General features: G+C 45.0%; 1 protein-coding gene across 6 annotated transcripts in view; it reads left to right on the top strand.

The window, feature by feature from the left end:
* LOC106569192 (histone-lysine N-methyltransferase 2C) overlaps positions 1-22,379 on the top strand; it is a 138,321-nt gene that overhangs the window by 40,330 nt on the left and 75,612 nt on the right. For all 6 annotated transcript variants that reach the window (XM_014140291.2, XM_014140292.2, XM_045694148.1 and 3 more), the window contains exons 4-6: positions 4,944-5,103; positions 8,441-8,683; positions 10,641-10,869. In XM_014140291.2, the coding sequence (XP_013995766.2) occupies positions 4,944-5,103; positions 8,441-8,683; positions 10,641-10,869 (632 nt within the window). The remainder of the gene's footprint in view (positions 1-4,943; positions 5,104-8,440; positions 8,684-10,640; positions 10,870-22,379) is intronic.

Here is a 22,379-nt window from a genome sequence, read left to right on the forward strand (position 1 = left end):
ATGTTCAATATATCTTGAATTTGTAATTGGTTATGCTGTAAGTCTTTTGTGGGATGTTTTTGTATAGATTATAAAAATAAGTCTTCCAAATTCCCCCATCTTGTATGGCTAATTCTTCTGACTTTGTCGTGCTTAAATTGTTCAACATGTCCCAGAACAGATTTTTATCCGTCAAGTGTCTTAATGGTATAATTCATTTCTTGCGTTTCAATGTACAGTCGTGGCCAAAAGTTTTGAGAATGACACAAAGTCTGCTGCCTCAGTGTGTATGATGGCAATTTTCAAATACTCCAGAATGTTATTAAGAGTGATCAGATGAATTGCAATTAGTTGCAAAGTCCCTCTTTGCAATGCAAATGAACTGAATCCCCCCAAAACATTTCCACTGCATTTCAGCCCTCCACAAAAGGACCAGCTGACATCATGTCAGTGATTCTCTCGTGAACACAGGTGTGAGTGTTGACGAGGACAAGGCTGAAGTTTGAATAACAAGAGTGGAAGCTTCAAAAGGAGGGTGGTGCTTGGAATCATTGTTCTTCCTCTGTCAACCATGGTTACCTGCAAGGAAACACGTGCCGTCATCATTCGCTTTGCACAAAAAGGGCTTCACAGGCAAGGATTTTGCTGCCAGTAAGATTGCACCTAAATCAACCATTTATCGGATCATCAAGAACTTCAAGGAGAGCGGTTCAATTGTTGTGAAGAAGGCTTCAGGGAGCCCAAGAAAGTCCAGCAAGCGCCAGGACCGTCTCCTAAAGTTGATTCAGCTGCGGGATCAGGGCACCACCAGTACAGAGCTTGTTCAGGAATGGCAGCAGGCAGGTGTGGGTGCATCTGCACGCACAGTGAGGCGAAGACTTTTGGAGGATGGCTTGGTGTCAAGAAGGGCAGCAAAGAAGCCACTTTTCTCCAGGAAAAACATCAGGGACAGACTGATATTCTGCTAAAGGTACAGGGATTGGACTGCTGAGGACTGGGGTAAAATAATTTTCTCTGATGAATCCCCTTTCCAATTATTTGGGGCATCTGGGGGAAAAAAAGCTTGTCCGGAGAAGACAAGGTGAGTGCTACCATCAGTCCTGTGTCATGCCAACAGTAAAGCATCCTGAGAGCATTCATGTGTGGGGTTGCTTCTCAGCCAAGGGAGTGGGCTCACTCACAATTTTGCCTAAGAACACAGCCATGAATAAAGAATGGTACCAACACATCCTCCGAGAGCAACTTCTCCCAACCATCCAGGAACAGTCTGGTGACGAACAATGCCTTTTCCAGCATGATGGAGCACCTTGCCATAAGGCAAAAGTGATAACTAAGTGGCTCTGGGAACAAAACATCGATATTTTGGGTCCATGGCCAGGAAACTCCCCAGACCTTAATCCCATTGAGAACTTGTGGTCAATCCTCAAGAGGCGGGTGGACAAACAAAAACCCACAAATTCTGACAAACTCCAAGCATTGATTATGCAAGAATGGGCTGCCATCAGTCAGGATGTGTCCCAGAAGTTAATTGACAGCATGACAGGGCGGATTGCAGAGGTCTTGAAAAAGAAGGGATCAACACTGCAAATATTGACTCTTTGCATCAAGTTCATGTAATTGTCAATAAAAGCCTTTGACACTTATGAAGTGCTTGTAATTATACTTCAGTATTCCATAGTAACATCTGACAAAAATATCTAAAGACACTGAGGCAGCAGACTTCGTGGAAATTAATATTTGTGTCATTCTCAAAACTTTTGGCCACGACTATGTTAATACTGTTTCAGGGTTTCAAAGTATTCATTGCGTAGCTCTGGGTTGTTTTGCTGCTTATGTTTTTCATTTGACATTTGTCTTAGATGTTTTCTAATTGTTTTACATTCGTTATAAAAAAAAACCATTTTGATTTTAATATTCAATGGATGTTTCTAGGAGCCGAATTGACATCTTATTTATTGTTGAGTTATTGAAGACCTGTATGGAGTTAATTTGAGTTTGTTTCATTTAATTTCTCTGCACTGTTTGAAGCCTATCTGTACAACATTTTATTGGGCTGTTTTTTTGAGTGAGTATTGCTGGTAAAAAAAATTCAGGAACATTTTGATCTGACAATGGTGTCTGTGCTCTGACAATGACACTAATGGAGGAGGGGTCCATGTCAGTGATGTCATGCCTCTCTCTCTCTCTCGCTCTCTGTCTCTCTCTCTGCCTCCCTCCTGCTCTCTCTCGCTGCCTCTCCCTCGCTCTCTCTATAGTTGGAGGGATTTAGTTCATTTTGCCAATGGCTTTTTGTTCTCATCTGTGTGTGCGCGTTCATGCTGGGGGTGAGAGTTGTTATTTTACCTTGCTTTAACAATGGGTATGGATTTTTTTTGTTCGAAGTTCCCAATTCTGAATAACAAGTTACACAATCACTCTATTCTGTTATTGCATTTAATGACTGGCCTCTAAAGTTCCAATATGGCTGTTCTTGCAAGCTGACTCTGCAGTAGCATACTTGCTGCTTTCTCACCAGGTAGTTGGATCAAAATGGAACTTCACTCACAATGTGTCTTCAAAATAGTAAAATAATACTGAGGTCAAGAACATACAATCTATGAATAAAAAGGTCTACACCGAGGTCATGACATAACATTAGTACCAATCCTTCCTGTGTCTGTCTGACTCTCCTTTCTTGTAACGTTACCGTTTCTTTCAAGCCTATCGCCATAGCAATTGGTTATTCATACATTGCTGACCATCAAACCTGAACACGGAACTCTACACTACCGGTCCAAAGTTTTAGAACACCTACTCATTCAAGGGTTTTTCTTTATTTGTACTATTTTTTTTACATTGTAGAATAATAGTGAAGACATCAAAGCGATGAAATAACACATATGGAATCATGTAGTAACCAAAAAATTGTTTAACAAATCCAAATATATTTTATATCTGAGATTCTTCGAATAGCCACCCTTTGCCTTGATGACAGCTTTGACACTCTTGGCATTCTCTCATCCAGCTTCACCTGGAATGGTTTTCCAACAGGAGTTCCCACATATGCTGAGCACTTGTTGGCTGCTTTTCCTTCACTCTGTGGCCCGACTCATCCCAAACCATCTCAATTTGTTTGAGGTCAGGTGATTGTGGAGGCCAGGTCATCTGATGCAGCACTCCATCACTCTCCTTGGTAAAATATCCCTTACACAGTCTGGAGGTGTGTTGGGTCATTGTCCTGTTGAAAAATAAATTATAGTTCCACTAAGCCCAAACCAGATGGGAGGGCGTATCGCTGCAGAATGCTGTGGTAGCCATGCTGGTTAAGTGTGCCTTGAATTCTAAATAAATCACAGATAGTGTCACCAGCAAAGCACCATCACACCACCACCTCCATGCTTTACGGTGGGAACCACACATGTGGAGATCATCCGTTCACCCACACAATCGTCTCACAAAGACACAGCGGTTGCTCCAGACCAACGGACAAATTTCCTCCTGTCTGTCAATTGCTTGTGTTTCTTGGCCCAAGCAAGTCTCTTCTTCTTATTGGTGTCCTTTAGTAGTGGTTTCTTTGCAGCAATTTGACCATGAGGACCTGATTCACACAGTCTCCTCTGAACAGTTGATGTTGAGATGTGTCTGTTACATGAACTCTGTGAAGCATTTATTTGGGTTGCAATTTATGAGGCTGGTAACTCTATTGAACTTATCCTCTGTGGCAGAGGTAACTCTGGGTCTTCCTTTCCTGTGGCGGTCCTCATGAGAGCCGGTTTCATCCTTGCGCTTGTTGGTTTTTGCGACTGCACTTGAAGAAACTTTCAAAGTTCTTGAAATTTTCCTCTGACTGACCTTCATGTCTTAAAGTAAGGATCAACTGTTGTTTCTCTTTGCTTATTTGAGCTGTTCTTGCATAATATGGACTTGGTCTTTTACCAAATAGGGCTATCTTCTGTATACCCCCCCTACGTTGTCACAACAACTGATTGGCTCAAACGCTTTAAGAAGGAAAGATATTCAACAAATTAACTTTTATCAAGGCCCACCTGTTAATTGAAACGCATTCCAGGTGTCTACCTCATGAAGCTGGTTGAGAGAATGCCAACAGTGTGCAAAGCTATCATCAAGCCAAAGGGTGGCTATTTTGAAGAATCTCAAAAATAAAATATATTTGATTTGTTTAACACTTTTTTGTTGTTGTTGTCAAATAGTAAAAATAATTAAAAACCCTTGAATGAGTAGATGATCTAAAACTTTTGACCGGTAGTGCATGTACCTTGGAGAAGACCTTTGACCCTTGGCATTGGGACTAAATTGCTTAATTTAACCCCAAATTGTAGTAACACGCTAGCTAAATGCTCATCAAAATAACAAACCACCAATAGATGGAATGTAACTACCAAAGCAGGCCAACCACAGATCACAAACCCATACCACTCCGAGGTTACTGGTCAGACATCCAATTATAGGCCAATGTTCAAAGTCTCTGTATAAAATGCTATTCCAGAGGCCAATAGCCACGACAGTGTTTTCAGGTTTATAATAACACTCTGCTCTGTTTGTCTGATGTGTGTCATTGGTGGTTCTGTCGACGGTGTTGTTGTCGTATATGACAGGCAGCCTGCCTCTGGGCTTCCCTTGGGTTTACAGCAATCGGTGTTCTAGCATATGGTCTCCAAATTCACACCATCCATCTCTTTCTCTAACAAAGGGTGTGTTTATGTTTCTGACCTGGAGTAAACTGCATGGAAGAAAAGTCAAGACCAGTCAACGGTTTCAGTCAGAGGGTTCATGGCCTTATTCTCAATCACTTTTGGTAGATGGGTGATTACTTCAGGGCATGGTTTGAAATGTCATGTCAACCATTGACACAAATATACATGACTGGTAGGATTATATGGAAACATACTGGTGAGATTCTATGCGTAGATATTCATGTTTCTCTGACCCTAAACCCTGTCCCTTGTGTCTCCATCCACCATCAGATACACCAGCCCAGCAGCCGGTGGAGAGTGTGGAGGTGGGGGCCACTGAAGGACCAGGGGAGGGGGAAGAGAAGCCCTCTTCTCCCCAGGTCCAGAGCCCTCAGACTGGTGAAGCAGCTGAGCTTTCTGGTCCTATCACCAACAGAGGAGTTAAAAGCAGGTAAGTCTGAGAGTTCCATCACAGCAAGTCATGGCTATGGGGGGGGGGGATCTGTGTTTATGTACTGTGTATGTTTATTAATGTGATACTTTTGGTCATGTAGTGTATGTGGACACCTGCTCGTCGAACATCTCATTCCAAAATCATGGGCAATTAGTGGATTCTGAAAGTATTCAGACCCCTTCACCTTTTACAGATTTTATTCTTAAATTTATAAAATATTTTTTTCCCCTCATCAATCTACACACAATAACCCTTAATGACAAAGCGAAAACAGGTTTTTAGACATTTTTGCAAATTCTATTACAAATGAAAAACAGAATTACCGTATTTACATAAGTATTCAGACCCTTTGCTATGAGACTCGGAATTGAGCTCAAGTGCATCCTGTTTCCATTAATCATCCTTGAGATGTTTCTACAACTTGATTGGAGTCCACCTGTGGTAAATTCAATTGATTGGACAGGATTTGGAAAGGCACACACCTGTCTATATATGGTCCCACAGTTGACAGTGCATGTCAGAGCAAAAACCAAGCCATGAGGTTGAAGGAATTGTCCGCAGAGCTCCGAGACGAGAGGATTGTGTCGAGGCACATATCTGGGGAAGAGTACCAAAACAATTCTGCAGCATTGAAGGTCCTCAAGAACACAGTGGCCTCCATCATTCTCAAACTGAAGAGGTTTGGAACCACCAAGACTTTTCCTAGAGCTTGCCGCCCGGCCAAACTGATTCATCAAGGGAGAATGGCCTTGGTCAGGGAGGTGACCAAGAACCCGATAATAGAGCACCAGAGTTCCTCTGTAGAGATGGGAGAACCTTCCAGAAGGACAACCATCTCTGCAGCACTCCACCAATCAGGCCTTTATGGTAGAGTGGCCAGACGGAAGCCACTCCTCAGTAAAAGGCACATGACAGCCCGCTTGGAGTTTGCCAAAATGCACCTAAAGGACTTTCAGACCATGAGAAACAAGATTCTGTGGTCTGATGAAACCAAGATTGAACTCTTTGGCCTGAATGCCAAGCGTCAAGTCTGGAGGAAACCTGGCACCACCCCTACGGTGAAGCATGGTGGTGGCAGCATCATGCTGTGGGAATATGTTTTAGTGGCAGGGACTAGGAGACTAGTAAGGATCGAGGGAGAGATGAACAATGCAAAGGACAAAGCGATCCTTGATGAAAACCTGCTCCAGAGCGCTGAACACTTGATATTTCAGTTTTTCTTTTTTGATACATTTTCAATTTAAAAAAAAAAAAAAAGCAGTTTTTGCGTTGTCATTAGGAAATCAAATCTAATTTTATTGGTCACATATACATATTTAGCAGATATTATTGCTGGTGTAGTGAAATGCTTGTGTTCCTAGCTCCAACAGTGCAGTAGTATCTAACAATTCACAACCATACACACATCTAAAAGTAAAATAATTATGGGGTGTTGTGTGTAGATGATATTTAAAAAAAAATCCATTTTAGAATAAGGCTGTAACGTAACAAAATGTGGAAAAAGTCAAGGGGTCAGAATACTTACCGAATGCACTGTATATGGAGTTGGTCCCCCCCTTTGCTGTTATTACAGCCTCCACTCCTGGGAAGACTTTCCACTAGATGTTGGAACATTGCTGCGGGGACTTGCTTCCATCCTGCCACAAGAGCATTAGTGAGGTCGGGCAGTGATGTTGGGTGATTAGACCTGGCTCACAGTCAGTGTTCCAATTAATTCCAAAGGTTTGATGGAGTTGAGGTCAGGGTTCTGTTCAGGCCAGTCAAGTTCTTCCACACCGATCTCGACAAACCATTTCTGTACCTTGCTTTGTGCACAGGGGGTGTTGACATGGTGAAACAGGAAAGGGCCTTCTCCAAACTGTTGCGACAAAGTTGGAAGCACAGAATCGTCTAGAATGTCATTGTATGCTGTAGCGTTAAGATTTCCCCTCACTGTAACTAAGGGGCCTAACCATGAATAGCAGCCCCAGACCATTATTTCTCCTCCACCAAACTTTACAGTTGGCGCTATGCATTCGGGCAGGTAGCATTCTCTGGGCACCCACCAAACCCAGATTTGTCCGTCGAACTACCAGATGGGTGGTACAGCGTGATTCATCAATCCAGAGAACGCGTTTCACTGCTCCAGAGTCCAATGGCGGCGAGCTTAACATTGCACATCCTGATCTTAGGCTTGTGTGCGGCTGCTCGGCCATGGAAACCCATTTCATGAAGCTGACGACGATCAGTTCTTGTGCTGACCTTGCTTCCAGAGGCAGTTTGGATCACTGTAGTGAGTGTTGCAACCAAGGACAGACAATTTTTACGCACTCGGCAGTCTCATTCTGTGAGCTACTTTGGGGCTGAGCCGTTGTTGCTCCTAGACGTTTCCACTTCACTTATAGTGTACCAGGGCAGTTCTAGCAGGGCAGAAATTTAATCAACTGACTGGTTGGAAGGGTGGCATCCTATGACGGTGCCACGTTGAAAGTCACTGAGTTCTTCAGTAAGGCCATTCTACTGCCAATGTTTGTCTATGGAGATTGCATGGCGGTGTGCTGAATTTTATGCACCTGTCATCAACAGCTGTGGCTGAGATAGCTGAAGGGGTGTCCACATACTTTTGTGTATATATAGTGTATGTATCCATCTGTCTTCATCAGTACACATTCAGTATGTAGACACCACAGCTTGCATGCATATTGTCAGTTATGGACAAATACACACATGTACGGGTGCATCTCTGGTGTGTCAGAACATTGAGTTATCAGCCGGGAGTAGGAACATCCCCCCCCCCCGTCATAGGTGCCACTCTGTTAAAGGTTGTAATCAATCTTTCAGACTGACTGCATTGTCGATGCTGGTGATGGAGGATAGAGGGGCGGGCGGGCGGACCGACCAGTTAGGCAGGCAGCATCTCTCCAGGGATTTTATTAACAAACCCATCTCCTCCCTCAGAAACCAACCTGATAAATATTTACAACCTGCTCTGGTCTGATCTGCCTGGCCTGCTTTACTTTCCTTCACTCACAGCCTGTCGGCCGCTCTCTCTATAGCGGCTCGAGGTCCTCTGTTTTGGATGGATGTTGCTTAATCTATTGATTGAGTAGATGTGTATCAAAGGCCCGTACTATGTGTAACTTCCAATTCCCACAGATGTTTGTTGTAAGAAAGGAATACTGTTTGGAATTGCAACACAAATATAGATGTGTGTGCACTCTTGCTTGGCTCGCGCCTGACCGTGCCATACCAAACCGAGAGAAGTAATTCCCGGCCAGCCACTGACCATGATGCATGGCTGAATGTCCCACTGGGTATATATAATTAACTGACAGTCCCTCTCTCCCTCTCTCAGTGAGCAGCTCTGTGCCTTCTGTTACTGTGGCGGCCGCAGTCTGCTGGGTCAGGGGGATCTCCGAGTGTTCGACTCCTCGCCTGGACACGAGCGCAATGCGACAGGAGGAGGAGGAGGAGGCCAGGCCAACGACCACAGCAAGGCCAGCAAAGGATACGGCAGAGATGACAGCGGTGTTGACAGAACCACTCAGCCCAGCGACGCAGCCGGAGATGCCAGCTCAGGACAGAGGGGCACACAGAAGTAAGTAGGCCCGGCTGGCAGGATGACGCGCGGGTGTCTGAAAGGGTTTGGCTGGCAGAGCTAGCCTGGTCCGGTCTGGGCGAGCAGGGACGGTGAAATCTGTGATGTTCTCTGTAACCGGTTAATGAGCTGTATGGAATGAGAGCTGGGCTCTCTGCTGTTTTGATGTCACAGGCTGTTTATTTGGCCAGCCTTACCTGTCCATATAGACGCCTTACCGATACAGGCGCCTTGTCCGATACAGGCGCCTTGTCCGATACAGGCGCCTTGTCCGATACAGACGCCTTGTCCGATACAGGCGCCTTGTCCGATACAGGCGCCCTGTCCGATACAGGCGCCCTGTCCGATACAGACGCCTGGACAGGGAGTGAGCAACATGACACAGAAACATCAAAACAAAGGGACACAAAAACAGCAGCAAACAAAGTGGTGTGTGTAACATGTCATCATAGTGGATGGTTTCAGCTGTCAGCTGAACTCTGTAATCTCAGAGTTGATGTCTGAGTGTCTGCTAATGTATTGCATATGTGTGGAGTGTATGTGCTTTGTGTACTATTTCATCCTCTCCTCTGTCAGAGGAAGGTTCTGAGTGCGTATATGAATGCTTGAGAACCACACCTCACCTCTTGCCTCACATTGTGCTAATGTGATCTATTATCTGAGAGGGTTCCAGACATTAACTCTGAACGTTCCAGGGCTAAATTAGCACCCTTTCCCTCGCAAATTAAATCAACGGTCCACACGCAGGGCAGAGAGGCCTGTGCATTCACTCTCCTCACAGGCCTTAATGGATGACCATACTCTGATTTAGCAGGTCATGTTAGCACTCTGCTCTTGAAAGCTAAATTAGCGCCGCTCTGCTCCCCCTTGGCAAGCCTTTTCCGCCTGCTGGGGTCCCCAATGGTCCTACTATGCCATGTAGAGTAAGACTAACGTGTGTGTGTGTGTGTGTGTGTGTGTGTGTGTGTGTGTGTGTGTGTGTGTGTGTGTGTGTGTGTGTGTGTGCGTGTGTGTGTGTGCGTGTGTGTGTGTGTGTGCGTGCGCGCACTGTGGACTGTGCCAACAAAGGACCCTCCCTGGACGTGTTTCGGACAGCTGTCTAATTTGTTTGGGTTCTTTGGAGCCAATAGTGTGTCTCCCTGGGGTCCCTGTGACGTAATGTGCACAGAGAGCAGAGCGTACATATACACACACCCACCGCAACACCCCTGGCAGCGATCCAACGCCAGCCAGGCATTGTTGTTGGAGCAGTGTGATTGGTTGGGTCTCTAGGCTAGACTGTGCCACAGAGAGAGAGAGAGAGAGAGAGAGAGGGTGGGAAAAGGAAGAGGACGGAGGTTGAAGAGGAGGAGAAGGAAATTTCAACAAAAAGGATAGAGGATGGAATTGAATACTAGCCTATTTTGCACAATATGTAAGCTCCGGTCAGGAGGGCCATAACAATGACAAGGCATTATACAGTGAATATCATTATAACTTCTTCATCCTCATCCTAGCCCTCAGTCTCTCAGTTCTGTCTGTTTGTGTGTTTACTGTTTACTGAATCCAACTAGTTCTTTTAAATGCTAATTCCCTCTTGCCATATTTTCCGCATGCACGGCAACTCACTAGAGCAGGGACTCTGTGAACCGTTTCCTTTTCAGCAGATTTTATGAGACAGAACAGCCAGCCTCTTGTGTGTCACGACCCCCTTTCACCCCCTCCTCCTCCTCTACTGCTCTCTCCCTTCTCTGCTCTCTAACATTTTCTACTCATCCTATCTCTCCTCTCTTTTCTGCCTTATTTCTTCTCATTTATGCTTTGCATCACATCTTCTTTTCCACTTTTTTCCCCCACAGTTTTCTATCCCTCTCTTCTTTCCTGCCCAGCTTGCCTCACTTTGCTTTTTCAACTCTTTCTACCTCCGCCTCATCTCCAGTTATTTTAACTCATCTCTCCCTCTTCATCTCTCTTCCAGTGGAGCTGAGAGCCATGGGGAGTTACCAGACCCAGACAAGGGCAGCAGGTTGTGGGATGAGCTGGCTCACGTGGGCCTCCCAGGAGATGTGGACGTCCAGTCTCTCTTTGAGGAGTCGGGGCAGTGCTTGGCGCATCACTGTTGTGCGTTGTGGTCGCAGGGCGTGTGCGAAGGCGAGGGACAATCACTGCTCAACGTGGACATAGCCATCGACTCAGGGAGCACAGAGGTGAGCAGCCCACAGTCCTCTCATGATAAAACGTCTATTAAGTAAATGGGATTATACACTCTATAGAGAATATGATTTAACTGTGTCTATATATAAGGGTTTCCGTTAGCAAAATGTGGCCGCGGTCATTTGACCAGCAGCATTTTAATTTACCGGACATTTGAGAAATTGACCAGACCCATATGTAATGCGTTGGCTGTGTAACCTAGTTAGGGCATCCACCCACGTGCTCAGAATGTCAGAAATCAAATTTAGATTGCAAAGGTGTGTGTCCTTCTTTCCGAATTCGATGCGAATTTGAAGATGCTAGAATAACTGTCCACATTTACGTTTCCTCATCCAACAAGATGAGTAATGAAAAGCAAAATCACTAGTCTATGTCAATCTTCTATCCCGCATAGTAGAAAAGTGTACCTATTCTATTGGTCAGCTTGTCATTCTATGCGAGAAAGAAATGGCCTATTCCAAATAGACTCTGGGACAGTTGGTATTTGGTATTTTTTAGGATCCCATTTAGCTGTTGCAAAAGCAGCAGCAACTCTTCCTGGGGTCCACACAAAACATGACATAATACAGAACATTAATAGACATCTCAAGGACAGAACTACATCAATTGAAAACAAGGCATACGTGCCTACATATCAGTACATACACACAAACTATCTAGGTCAAATAGTGGAGAGGTGTTGTGCTGTTAGGTGTTGCTTTATCTGTTTTTTTAGGTTTGCTGTTCAGGTTTGCTGTTCATTTGAGCAATATGAGATGGAACGGAGTTCCATGCAATAATTGCTCTATATAATACTGTATGCTTTCTTGAATTTGTTCTGGATTTGGGGACTGTGAAAAGACCCCTGGTGGCATGTCTGGTGGGGTAAGTGTGTGTCTCAGAGCTGTGTGTAAGCTGATTATGCAAACAATTTCGGATTGTCAACACATTAATGTTTCTTATAAAATTAAGAAGTGATGCAGTCAGTCTCTCCTCAACTCTTAGCCAAGAGAGACTGGCATGCATAGTATTTATATCAGCCCTCTGATTACAATGAAGAGCAAGACATGCCGCTCTGTTCTGGGCCAGCTGCAGTTTAACTAAGTCTTTCTTTGCAGCACTCGACCACACGACTGGACAAGAATCAAGATTAGACAAAACTAGAGCCTGCAGTGTGGTGTCACTGCAAAAAGCAAGTCTTTAAGGGTTTCAGTGACTTCATTAGCAGTGGTTGCTTATGCGTATATGGTTGAATAATCAGCATACGTGGACACACATGCTTTGTCTAATGCCAGTGGCAGGTCATTGGTAAAAAGAAAAGACTAGGGCCTAGAGAGCTGCCCTCCGGTACACCACACTTTACATGTTTTACATTAGAGAAACTTCCATTAAAGAAAACCCTTTGAGTTCTATTAGATAGATAGCTCTGAATCCAAAATATGGCAGAGGTTGAAAAGCCGTAACACATACACTGAAATTTAACAGTACATCTGCCACAATCTTCTTATTATTGATATCTTTCAACCAATCATCAGTCATTTGTGTCAGTGCAGTACATGTTGAGTGCCCTTCTCTATAAGCATGCTGAAAGTCTGTTATTAATTTGTTTACAGAGAAATAGCATTGTATTTGGTCAAATACAATTTTTCCCAACAGTTTGCTAAGAGCTGGCAGCAAGCTTACAGGTCTGCTGTTAGAACCAGTAAAGGCCGCTTTACCACTCCTGGACAGTGGAATGACTTTGGCTTCCCTCCAGGCCTGAGGAAAAATACTTTTCTCTAGGCTCAGATTAAAGATATGACAGATAGGAGTGGCTATAGTCAGCTACCATCCTCAGTAGCTTTCCATCTAAGTTGTCAATGCCAGGAGGTTTGTCAATATTGATCGATAACAATAATTTCCCCACCTCTCCCACACTAATTCTACAAAATTCAAACGTGCAATGCTTTTCTTTCATTATTTGTTTTTTTATGCATGAGTACGATGGCTCTCTGTTCGTTGTTGGCATTTCCTGCTGAAGTTTGCCCACTTTGCCAATGAAGTAATCATTAAAATAATTGGCAACATCAAATTGTTTTGTGATAAATTCCATCGAATCAGATGGCTTATTTATCTTTCTGCCCATAATTTCAGTTCAAGTATTCAAGTTTTTGTTCCATCATTCTTTATATCATTGACCTTGGCTTCATAATACAGTTTCTTCTTTTTGTTGAGTTTAGTTGCATCATTTTTCCAATCCTTTTGCCCCATCTCTTTCAACAATTCAGTTTTTCAATTCCTCATCAATCCATGGCGCCTTAACTGTCAGTTTCTTAACAGGTACATGTTTATCAATAATTGGAAGAAGCAATTTCATAAATTCATCAAGCGCAGCGTCTGGATGCTCCTTATTAGTCACATCAGACCAACACACATTTTTATCATCATCCATGTAAGAGTCACAGCAAAATCTTTTGTATGATCTCTTATACACTATTTTAGGCCCAGCTGTTGGAACTTTGGCTTTCCGGGATATAGCCACTATATTGTGATCACTGCATCCAATGGGTACGGATACAGCTTTAGAACAAAGTTCAACAGTATTAGTAAAGATGTGATCGATACATGGATGATCTTGTACCTGTAGTGTTTGTAAACACCCTGGTAGTAGGTTGATTAATAACCTGAACCAGATTACAGGCACTGGTTACAGTGAGAAGCTTCCTCTTGAGCGGACAGCTTGATGAAAACCAGTCAAGATTCAGGTCCCCAAGAAAGTAGACCTCTCTTTTTACATCACATACACTGTCAAGCATTTCTCACACATTATTTAGATATGGACTTTTATTACTTGGTGGCCTACACTACCGGTCAAAAGTTTTAGAACACATTGCTTTATTTTTGCTATTTTCTACTTTGTAGAATAATAGTGAAGACATCAAAACTATGAAATAACACATATGGAATCTTGTAGTAACCAAAAAAGTGTTCAACAAATCTAAATATATTTTACATTTGAGATTCTTCAAATAGCCACCCTATTTTCCTTGATGACAGCTTTGCACACGGTTGGTATTCTCTCAACCAGCTTCACCTGGAATGATTTTCCAACAGTCCTGAAGCAGTTCCCACATATGGAAAATATATGGCTACATTTGAAGCAGTTCCCACAATAAGGCTATCTTCTGTATACCCCCACCACCACCTTGTCGCAACACAACTGATTGGCTCAAACACATTAAGAAAGCAAGAAATTCCACAAATTAACTTTTAAGAAAGCACACTCGTTAATTGAAATGCATTCCAGGTAACTACCTCATGAAGCTGGTTGAGAGAATGCCAACAGTGTGCAAAGCTGTCGTCAAGGCAAAGGGTGGCTATTTGAAGAATCTTCCATATAAAATATATTTTGATTTGTTGAAATTTTTGGGGGGTACTACATTATTCCATATGTGATATTTCATAGTTTTGATGTCTTCACTGTTAAAGTACAATGTAGAATATAGTAAAAAGAAAGGAAAACCCTTGAATGAGTAGGTGTGTCCAAACTTTTGACCGGTAGTGTATATATCAACATCCCAAAAGAAAAGGCTTTTAGATTTGACAAGTGAACCTGAAACCACAACACTTCGGTAACACTTGACATAAGCTCTTCTCTCAGCATTACAGGGATATGGCTCTGAATATATACAGCAACACCTCCCCCATAAGCATTTCTGTCTCTTCTATAGGTGTTATATCAAATTTTATTGGTCACATACACATGGTTAGCAGATGTTAATGCGAGTGTAGCAAAATGCTTGTGCTTCTAGTTCCGACCATGCAGTAATATCTAACAAATCCTTGTATTGCTTCTGCAGTATCATCAAATGAATTGTCTTAGTGAGTCTCAAAAATGGCTAATATGTGAATGTTATCTGATGCAGCAAGTTATTGATTTCATGAACCTAATTTCTAAGGCTATATATAGGCTACATATATTAATATGGGCTATTTTCAGCCCTTTCCTGGGTAGCTTATCAGAGATAGACGTGCGTGCGTGCGTGCTGTGGGGTTGAAGCTACGAACCCATAGGCTTGGCTCTCATCCCGACCAGGATTTTAGGAGGGAGGGTGGACAATGAGCCTGTCATAGCGAATGTAAGCAATGTCCCCACACGCTCTGGCAGCTTTCATGGCTGGGATAAGTTCTTTCCTCTTCTGGCGCACAGCTTCAGGATAGTCCTTGTTGAGGAAGATATACAGTTGAAGTCAGAAGTTTACATACACCTTAGCCAAATACATTTAAACTCACAACTTCACAATTCCTGACATTTAATCCTAGTAAAAATTCCCTGTCTTAGGTCAGTTAGGATCACTTTATTTTAAGAATGTGAAATGTCAGAATAATAGTAGAGAGAATTATTTATTCCAGCTTTTATTTCTTTCATCACATTCCCAGTGGGTCAGAAGTTTACATACACTCAATTAGTATTTGGTAGCATTGCCTTTAAATTGTTTAACTTGGGTCAAATGTTTTGGGTAGCCTTCCACAAGCTTCCCTCAATAAGTTGGGTGAACTTTGGCCCATTCCTCCTGACAGAGCTGGTGTAACTGAGTCAGGTTTGTAGGCCTCCTTGCTCACTCACGCTTTTTCAGTTCTGCCCACAAATATTCTATGGGATAGAGGTCAGGCCTTTGTGATGGCCACTCCAATACCTTGACTTTGTTGTCCTTAAGCCATTTTGCCACAACTTTGGAAGTATGCTTGGGGTCATTATCCATTTGGAAGACCCATTTGCAACCAAGCTTTAACTTCCTGACTGATGTCTTGAGATGTTGCTTCAATATATCCACATAACTTTCCTGCCTCATGATGCCATCTATTTTGTGAAGTGCACCATTCCCTCCTGCAGCAAAGCACCACCACAACATGATCCTGCCACCCCCATACTTCATGGTTGGGATGGTGTTCTTCAGCTTGCAAGCTTCCCCATTTTTCCTCCAGGCATAACGATGGTCATTATGGCCATACAGTTCTATTTTTGTTTCATCAGACCAGAGGACATTTCTCCAAGTACGATCTTTGTCCCCATGTGCAGTTGCAAACCGTAGTCTGGCTTTTTATGGCGGTTTTGGAGCAGTGGCTTCTTCCTTGCTGAGTGGCCTTTCAGGTTATGTCGATATAGGACTCGTTTTTACTGTGGATATAGATACTTTTGTACCTGTTTCCTCCAGCATCTTCAGAAGATCCTTTGCTGTTGTTCTGGGATTGATTTGCACTTTTCGCACCAAAGTACGTACATGTCTAGGAGACAGAATGCGTCTCCTTCCTGAGCGGTATGACGGCTGCGTGGTCCCATGGTATTTATACTTGCGTACCATTGTTTGTACAGATGAACGTGGTACCTTCAGGCTTTTGGAAATTGCTCCCAAGGATGAACCAGACTTGTGGAGGTCTACAATTTTTTTTCTGAGATCTTGGCTGATTTCTTTTGATTTTCCCATGATGTCAAGCAAAGAGGCACATAGTTTGAAGGTAGGCCTTGAAATACATCCATAGGTACACCTCCAATTGACTCAAATTATGTCATTTAGCCTATCAGAAGCTTCTAAAGCCATGGCATCATTTTCTGGAATTTTCCAAGTTGTTTAAAGGCACAGTCAACTTAGTGTATGTAAACTTCTGACCTACTGGAATTGTGATACAGTGAATTATAAGTGAAATAATCTGTCTGTAAACAATTGTTGGAAAAATGACTTGTCATGCACAAAGTAGATGTCCTAACCGACTTGCCAAAACTACAGTTTGTTAACAAGAAATTTGTGGAGTGGTTGAAAAATGACTTAATGACTCCAACCTAAGTGTATGTAAACTTCCGACTTCAACTGTACGTTCGTTTCAAGTTCTTGGCTCGTTCCAGAACAGTGACCTTGTCCTTGAACCTCAGTAACTTCACCACACCTGGGCTGGTGGTGGGTTTTCCAGTTCTGTTGGCACACTCCACCTCAATCTTCCTTTGGTGTATCTTCAATTTCTCTGAGATCATTTCCCTCAGTTTCTCCTCATACTCAGTCCAGGTATCGTGGAGATTCTGCAATCCTGTCCACAACCATGTTCCACCTTGTTTGTCCCTTGATATGAACGGATTTCTCTGTCATTGTTATCATGGATTCACACACAGAATTGATGTCCTCTCTCAATGACTTACAGATTGTTGTCATCTTTCCATTATCCTGTTTAAATTAATTGAGCTGACCCTGGGAGAACTGCAAACTGTTCTTCTGGTCATGGTCCTCTCTGGTCAGGTCGTCCATTCTTTTATTCGGTGACTCCACCGGTATTTGGACAAAACACTTGAAGGGGGAGGGAGAGGAGGGGAAGAGGGAGGGAGAAGAGAGGGAGATGGGGAGAGTAGCAAGGAGAGGGGAGAGTAACAAGAAGAGGGGGCGAGAAGGGGCGAGAGAGGGAGGGTTAGGGAGAAAGAAGGGAGTGGAGGGAGAAAAGGGGGAGAGAAGAGAAGGGGATGGGAAGAGGAGCAAGAGAAGGGGAGAGCTTGAAGGGGGAGAGTGAAAAGAGAGAGAAGAGGGGCATGAGAGAGAAGAGGGGCACGAGAGAGGGAAGGGTAAAGGGGAGTGAGAAGAGGGAGAAAGATGGGGCGAGATGGTGAGGGAGAAAGAAGGGAGTGGAGGGAGAGAAGAGGGGGAAGGGGAGAGGAGCAAGAAGACAGGGCGAGAGAGAGAACATGGTCAAGAGAGAGAGATTAATATTGTAGTTGTTGTTAATGGTAATCCCATGTCCACTACTACTATTATTATTGCTGTTGGTCCCACCATTTATTTATTTATATATATATATATATATATATATATATATATATATATATATATATATATATATATATATATATATATATATAAAAAAATATATATAAAAAAATTCCCCCAACATGTATACTTTGACAATGTAAGTAATAATGAACTTGCCATGTCAATAAAGTCAATTGAATTGAATTGAGAGAACATGGGAGAGAGAGAGAACAGGGGCGAGAGAGAGAGAGAACAGGGGCGAGAGAGAGAGGGAACAGGGGCGTGCGAGAGAGAGAGAGAGAGAGAGAGAGAGAGAACAGGGGCGTGAGAAAGAGAAGGCGAGAGAAGAGAGGCACGAGTGAGAGTAAGTGGAGGGGGAGAGAGAAGGGGAGATGGAGAGAAGAGGGGACAGAGAGGAGGGGAGTGAGGGGGGGCGAGAGGAGGGGAGAGAGAGCGAGAGAGAGGAGGGGGAGAGAGAGAACAGGGGCGTGAGAGAGAGAGGGAACAGGGGCGTGCGAGAGAGAGAGAGAGAGAACAGGGGCGTGAGAAAGAGAAGGCGAGAGAAGAGAGGCACGAGTGAGAGTAAGTGGAGGGGGAGAGAGAAGGGGAGATGGAGAGAAGAGGGGTCAGAGAGGAGGGGAGTGAGGGGGGGCGAGAGGAGGGGAGAGAGAGCGAGATAGAGAACAGGGGCGTGAGAGAGAGAGAGAACAGGGGCGTGAGAGAGAGAGAGAGAGAGAGAGAGAGAGAACAGGGGCGTGAGAGAGAGAGAACAGGGGCGTGAGAGAGAGAGAGAGAACAGGGGCGTGAGAGAGAGAGAGAACCGGGCGTGAGAGAGAGAGAACCGGGGCGTGAGAGAGAGAGAACCCGGGCGTGAGAGAGAGAGAACCCGTGCGTGAGAGAGAGAGAACCGGGGCGTGAGAGAGAGAGAACCGGGGCGTGAGAGAGAGAGAACCGGGGCGTGAGAGAGAGAACCGGGCGTGAGAGAGAGAACCGGGCGTGAGAGAGAGAAGAGGGGCGTGAGAGAGAGGAGGAAAGGGAGAGAGAAGGGGGGAGAGAGAGCGAGAAAGAGAGAAAGAGGGGAGTTAGTGAACAGGGGGATTGGGAATGAGAAAGAGGAGAGAGAAGAGGGGCATGAGAGAGAAGAGGGGCATGGGAGAGAGAAGGTGAAAGGGAGAAAGAAGGAGGAGGGGGAGAGAGAGGGAGAAAAAGATGGGTGTGAGAGAGAAGAGGGGCGTGAGAAAGAGAAGGTGAGAGAAGAGAGGCACGAGAGAGAGTAAGTGGAGGGGGAGAGAGGGGAGATGGAGAGAAGAGGGGAGTGAGGGAGAGAGAGAGAGGAGGGGAGAGAGAAGAGGGGGGAGAAAAGATGGGTGTGAGAGAGAAGAGGGGCGTGAGAAAGAGAAGGTGAGAGAAGAGAGGCACGAGAGAGAGTAAGTGGAGGGGGAGAGAGGGGAGATGGAGAGAAGAGGGGAGTGAGGGAGAGAGAGAGAGGAGGGGAGAGAGAAGAGGGGGAGAAAAGATGGGTGTGAGAGAGAAGAGGGGCGTGAGAAAGAGAAGGTGAGAGAAGAGAGGCAGGAGAGAGAGTAAGTGGAGGGGGAGAGAGGGGAGATGGAGAGAAGAGGGGACAGAGAGGAGGGGAGTGAGGGGGGCGAGAGGAGGGGAGAGAGAGCGAGAGAGAGGAGGGGGAGAGAGAGAACAGGGGCGTGAGAGAGAGAGAACAGGGGCGTGAGAGAGAACAGGGGCGTGAGAGAGAGAACAGGGGCGTGGGAGAGAGAGAACAGGGGCGTGAGAGAGGTGGAAAGGGAGAGAGAAGGGGGAGAGAGAGAGGAAGAGGAGAGGGGAGTTAGAGAAGAGGGGGAGAGGGAGAGGGAATGAGAAAGAGGAGAGAGAGAAGAGGGGCATGAGAGAGAAGAGGGGCATGGGAGAGAGAAGGTGAAAGGGAGAAAGAAGGAGGAGGGGGAGGGAGAAAAGATGGGTGTGAGAGAGAAGAGGGGCGTGAGAAAGAGAAGGCAAGAGAAGATAGGCACAAGAGAGAGTAAGTGGAGGGGGAGAGAGAAGGGGAGAGGGGAGATGGAGAGAAGAGGGGAGTGAGGGAGAGAGAGAGGAGGGGAGAGAGGGGAGGGGAGAGAGAGGGGAGTGAGAGAAGAGGGGGAGAGGGAGTGAGAAGGGAGAGAGGAGAGAGAAGAGGGGCATGGGAGAGAGAAAGTGAGAGAGGAGGGGGGAGGGAGAGAGGGAGAAAAGATGGGTGTGTGAGAAAGAGAAGGCGAGAGAAGAGAGGCACAAGAGAGAGTAAGTGGAATGGGAGAGAAGGGGGAGAGGGGAGTTGGAGAGAAGAGGAGTGAGGGACGGGAGTAAGGGAGGGGAGTGAGAGGAGGGGAATGGGAGGGAGAGAGAGGAGGGGAGTGGGAGAGAGAGGAGGGGAGAGAGAAAGAGGAGGGGAGTGGGAGAGAGAGAGAGAGAGGAGGGGAGTGGGAGAGAGAGAGGAGGGGAGTGGGAGAGAGAGGAGGGGAGTGGGAGAGAGAGGAGGGGAGAGTGAGAGAGGAGGGGAGTGGGAGAGAGAGAGGAGGGGAGGGGAGTGGGAGAGAGAGAGGAGGGGAGTGGGAGAGAGAGAGAGAGAGGAGGGGAGTGGGAGAGAGAGAGAGAGAGGAGGGGAGTGGGAGAGAGAGAGAGAGAGGAGGGGAGTGGGAGAGAGAGAGAGAGGAGGGGAGTGGGAGAGAGAGAGGAGGGGAGTGAGAGAGAGAGAGAGAGAGCGAGAGAGGGAAGGGAGAAAGAGAATGGAGAAGGGGGAGAGGGCTAGAGAGAAAGGGGGAGTGAGAGACACGAGAGGGAGAGGAGAGACACGAGAGGGAGAGGAGAGACACAAGAGGGAGAGGAGAGACACGAGAGGGAGAGGAGAGACACGAGAGGGAGAGGAGCGACAAAACGAGAGGGAGAGGAGAGAGAGAAGGGGGAGAGAATGGAGAGAGAGAGAATGGCGAGAGTGAAGGGAAGAGAGAGGGGGGGTGTGAAGGTGGAGCGAGAGAGGGAAAGGAGGAGAGAGAGACACGAGAGAGAGATGATCAGGAAGGCTGGTAAAGATTGTCTGTGCTGCTCTCTCCTCTCTCAGCTGTGAAAAGGAAAAGGCCACGCCATTCAACAGTGAAGGCTGTATAGATCATAGTGGCTTACCACAGTGTCTACTGTAGCATTAGCACCAACACAGCTCCACAGCTCACAGACCCCTGAATGGGTGGTTGCAGACCCCTGAATGGGTGGTTGCCGACCCCTGAATGGGTGGTTGTATCCCAAATTGCACCCTTTTCCCTATATTGTACACTACTTTTGACCAGGGCACTGATCAAAAGTAGTGCACTAAATGGGGAATAGGGTGCCATTTGTTATGCATCCCATATGTCTGTCACCCCCATCAGCAAATAACCAGCTCCCTTCTCAACTGAATAAAAACATCAGCCCTCCTTGTTTCCTTCCCTTCATCTGCTCTGGTTAGAAAAAACTTGACGAGTGATAACAATATGGTGGAAGCTCATCATTCAGCTGAGTGCAGATGAAGGAGAGGAGGCAGGACTGTGTTTGGGGAAGAACTTCTGGGAAAGTCTGAAGAGACCAATACATGTGATATGACACTTCGGGAGAGAAGTGTAAGCATCAATGGGCTAATCATCGTGTGACAAATGGAGCAGTTTTTAAATGGAGTTTTTGATCAAGAAGAACTGAGAAAATGGATGGGTCGTTTCAAAGGAAATGTGTACAGATAGGGGAACCGTAGACTTGCATGAGCAATGTTTTCTGCTACAGAAAATACTTTAGAGGTCTTTAAAACTCTTTGTCCTTTTATGTTTCCCATTGTTGTAGGGATTTTATTAGGTCGACCGATTATGATTTTTCAACGCCAATACCGATTATTGGAGGACCCCCAAAAAAAGCCGAAGCCGATTAATCGGCCGATTTATTTTATATATTTTTAAATTTGTAATAATGACAATTGCAAAAATACTGAATAAACACTTATTTTAAGTTAATATAATACATAAATAAAATCAATTTAGCCTCAAATAAATAATGAAACATGTTCAATTTGGTTAAAATAATGCAAAAACAAAGTGTTGGAGAAGAAAGTAAAAGTGCAATATGTGCCATGTAAAAAAGCTAACGTTTAAGTGCCTTGCTCAGAACATGGGAACATATGAAAGCTGGTGGTGCCTTTTAACACGAGTCTTCAATATTCCCAGGTAAGAAGTTTTAGGTTATAGTTATTATAGGAATTATAGGTCTATTTCTCTATACGATTTGTATTTCATATACCTTTGACTATTGGATGTTCTTATAGGCACTTTATATTGCCAGTGTAACAGTATAGCTTCCATCCCTCTCCTCGCTCCTACCTGGGCTCGAACCAGGAACACATCGACAACAGCCACCCTCGAAGCAGCGTTACCCATGTAGAGCAAGGGGAACAACTACTCCAAGTCTCAGAGCGAGTGACGTTTGAAACGCTATTAGCTCGCACCCGCTAACTAGCTAGCCATTTCACATCGGTTACACCAGCCTAATCTTGGGAGTTGACAGGCTTGAAGTTATAAACAGCGCAATGCATTGCGAAGAGCTGCTGGCAAAATGCACGAAAGTGCTGTCTGAATGAATGCTTACGAACGTGCTGGTGCCTACCACCGCTCAGTCAGACTGCTCTATCAAATCATAGACTTAATTATAATATAATAAACACACAGAAATACGAGCCTTAGGTCATTAATGAGGTCGAA

The sequence above is a fragment of the Salmo salar genome, chromosome ssa14 (genome assembly GCF_905237065.1).
Source record: "Salmo salar chromosome ssa14, Ssal_v3.1, whole genome shotgun sequence".
Taxonomy (NCBI): domain Eukaryota; kingdom Metazoa; phylum Chordata; class Actinopteri; order Salmoniformes; family Salmonidae; genus Salmo; species Salmo salar.